The 2,705-nt window shown below is 51.9% G+C and overlaps 1 protein-coding gene across 1 annotated transcript; it reads left to right on the top strand.

The window, feature by feature from the left end:
* The first annotated feature begins 1,150 nt into the window (after window positions 1-1,150).
* On the top strand, window positions 1,151-2,338 carry LOC118893958 (P2Y purinoceptor 4-like). The gene is given in 3 exon segments (XM_036849647.1): window positions 1,151-1,822; window positions 1,825-2,126; window positions 2,128-2,338. Coding segments are annotated over 3 exon segments (1,185 nt in total).
* The last annotated feature ends 367 nt before the right edge of the window (window positions 2,339-2,705 follow it).

Here is a 2,705-nt window from a genome sequence, read left to right as displayed (position 1 = left end):
ATCCCAGGACCCTTCGGCTCTGTCTCCTTGCATGTGCTGTGCCCCCAACCCTGCCCCAAATACCCCTCACCCTTCTTTCCCAGCAAGCTCCTCTTTGTTCCCCCAAGCAGCTCCCATGGCACTAGTCTAAGAAGCCTTCACTTGACTCCCTCAGCACCCTGCTGGTTTTCCGAGCATTTGGTTGACCATTTCCCACATTGCAAGGCAATGTATCTGCTTGTCTTCCCCACCGGACTGTGAGAGCCTGGAGAGCGAGGACCGTGCTTTATTCACCTTTTATCCCTAGTGCCTGACCAATAGATGCTCCGTAAGTGTTTGTTGACTGATAGAATGCATGAGGTCTCTGTTCCTTCTGTTGTGAGTAAACATCTATATGGTACAGTTTACAGCCAACACTCAATGTACCCCAAAATTACCCAACTTAAACTTTTCTCTCTTGCCCCGTATTAACTCATCTTTCTGAAGGTTAACCCCTAGAAATCAACTTCATTCCACCCCTGTAGGCTCCATGCTGACTGGCCCACTGATTTCTCAACGCACCAGAAACTGCAGGCTCCACACACAGCTGCCTCAGCTCTGTGGGTCTGCCTGTTGGATCTGTTTTGTCAGCAGGGACAGGGGTAGGAAAGAAGATGCACCTGGCTTCATGGCTCAGATCTGTTTTCTTGGATGTCCGGGATGCTGAGATGGTTAATAAGCAAATCAGCCTCAGGATTCAAATATGCAGTTAATAAATCCTGAAAGAGATACAAATCAAAATCCTCCCACACAGCCTGCAGGCAAAACGTGTGCTTTCCCTAATCCTCCCTAACCCCCAAGGATCACTTTGTACTCCACCATGGCATGTGGGGTGAGAACAAGTCACAGCGTTGGAGGTGGTGTGTCCTGTTCAAATGACAGCAGCAACTTCCTGCCACCATTTATATCTGAGCTTCCTACCAACCCAGCCTGGAGCCAAGAGCATACAAGTCAGGGTAAGGGCAGCCCTGTGGACCTGGTAAGTCTAGAAGCCCTGCTTTTGAAGACTGCTTTGCCCTTGGGGTTAACTCTTTTTTTTCTGGAGCTGGTCTCTCTCAGACAAGGACTCTGACCAGATTTTGGGAGTTGCATGCCAAATCAAGGCAGACACTAACACCCAGCTGAGGTCATGATGCTCTGCCATCCATTTTGCTTCTCCCCAGGGGAAGGAGAAGCAGGAACAGCTGTGCTCCCAGAGGGAGCCTCCCAGGAGATAGAGAAGCTGGATACCAACATCTCAAAGGAAGAAAGATTCTGCTATTTCTCGGAGGACTACAAACAAATCTACCTCCCCCTGACCTACAGTATCATCTTCATGCTAGGCCTCCCCCTGAATGGCACTGTTCTGTGGCTCTCCTGGCACCAAACCAAGCGCTGGAGCTGTGCCACCATCAATCTGGTGAACCTGATGGTAGCCGACCTGCTTTATGTGCTGACATTGCCCTTCCTCATCATCACCTACTCCCTGGGTGACAGATGGCCCTTCGGGGAGCTGCTCTGCAAGCTGGTGCACTTCCTGTTCTACACCAACCTCTACAGCAGCATCCTGCTGCTGACCTGCATCTCCGTGCACCGCTTCCTGCGCGTGTGCCACCCGCTGCGTTCGCTGCCCTACCAGACCCGCCGGCATGCCCTGCTGGGCACCGCCGCCACGTGGGCCCTGTTGGTCCCCCAGCTGCTGCCCACGCTGGTCTTCTCCCAAATGGACTACATCAACGGCCAGATGGTCTGCCACGACATGACCAGCCCAGAGCATTTTGATGAGTTTTCCGCCTACGGCGTGGTCCTGATGTTGTCCTGCTTTGTCTTTCCCTCCTTGGTCATCTTGGCGTGCTACTCGCTGATGGTCAGGAGCCTGACCAAGCCAGGGGAGACTCTCATGATGGTGGGCAGCGCGGCCCGAGCCAAGTCCCTCCGGACCACCCTGCTGGTGTGCAGCCTCTTCACCCTCTGTTTTGTGCCCTTCCACATAACACGCTCCCTCTACCTCACGCTCCGCTTCCTACCTTCACAGAACTGCCAGCTCTCGATGGTGGCCAGCCTGGCCTACAAGATATGGAGGCCTCTGGTGAGCCTGAGCAGCTGCCGCAACCCAGTCCTGTACTTTCTGTCAGGTGGGCACAACAGAGTCAGGCTCTTCCAGGAACTGAGGCATGACAAGGTGGGTGAGCACCCAGCTGGAGCCAAGGGAGAGAGACCCAGGGGTGGGCACAGCTGGGTGCTGTCAAGAAGAGGTTCAGGGGAAAAGCTCCAAGATGTTGACAATGACCTGTTTGAACACAGGCATGTGCTAGTGGGAGAGGGGCTCAAGATCTCCTAGTGGTGTCCTGCTAGAAAGGATTTTATATTGATAAGAGATTTTTAAATAAGAATGTTTGAAAGAGTCACCAACACAAAGGAAAACTTTCTTAATTTAATGAGAGCTGACATTTATCTCTGGTCATTCAGATCTCAGCTCAAACATCACCTCCTCCAAATCCACTCCTGCCACCCTAGCCAATGTCGACCTCTCTCCCCTTAACCCAGTCACTCTCTATTTCCCTATTTATTGTCTTTGTAACACTTATTAGTACCTAGACTTGTTCATTTGTTTGTTTTTTTAAGGTCTCTTCCCCCTAAACTGTAGGCTCCAATAGGACAGGGACCTCTTCTGTCTGAGTGCTGTACCCCTAACACCAGCCTCCACA

The sequence above is a fragment of the Balaenoptera musculus genome, chromosome 4, assembly GCF_009873245.2.
Source record: "Balaenoptera musculus isolate JJ_BM4_2016_0621 chromosome 4, mBalMus1.pri.v3, whole genome shotgun sequence".
In the NCBI taxonomy this organism is placed as follows: domain Eukaryota; kingdom Metazoa; phylum Chordata; class Mammalia; order Artiodactyla; family Balaenopteridae; genus Balaenoptera; species Balaenoptera musculus.
This window is presented reverse-complemented; position numbering and strand designations above follow the sequence as displayed.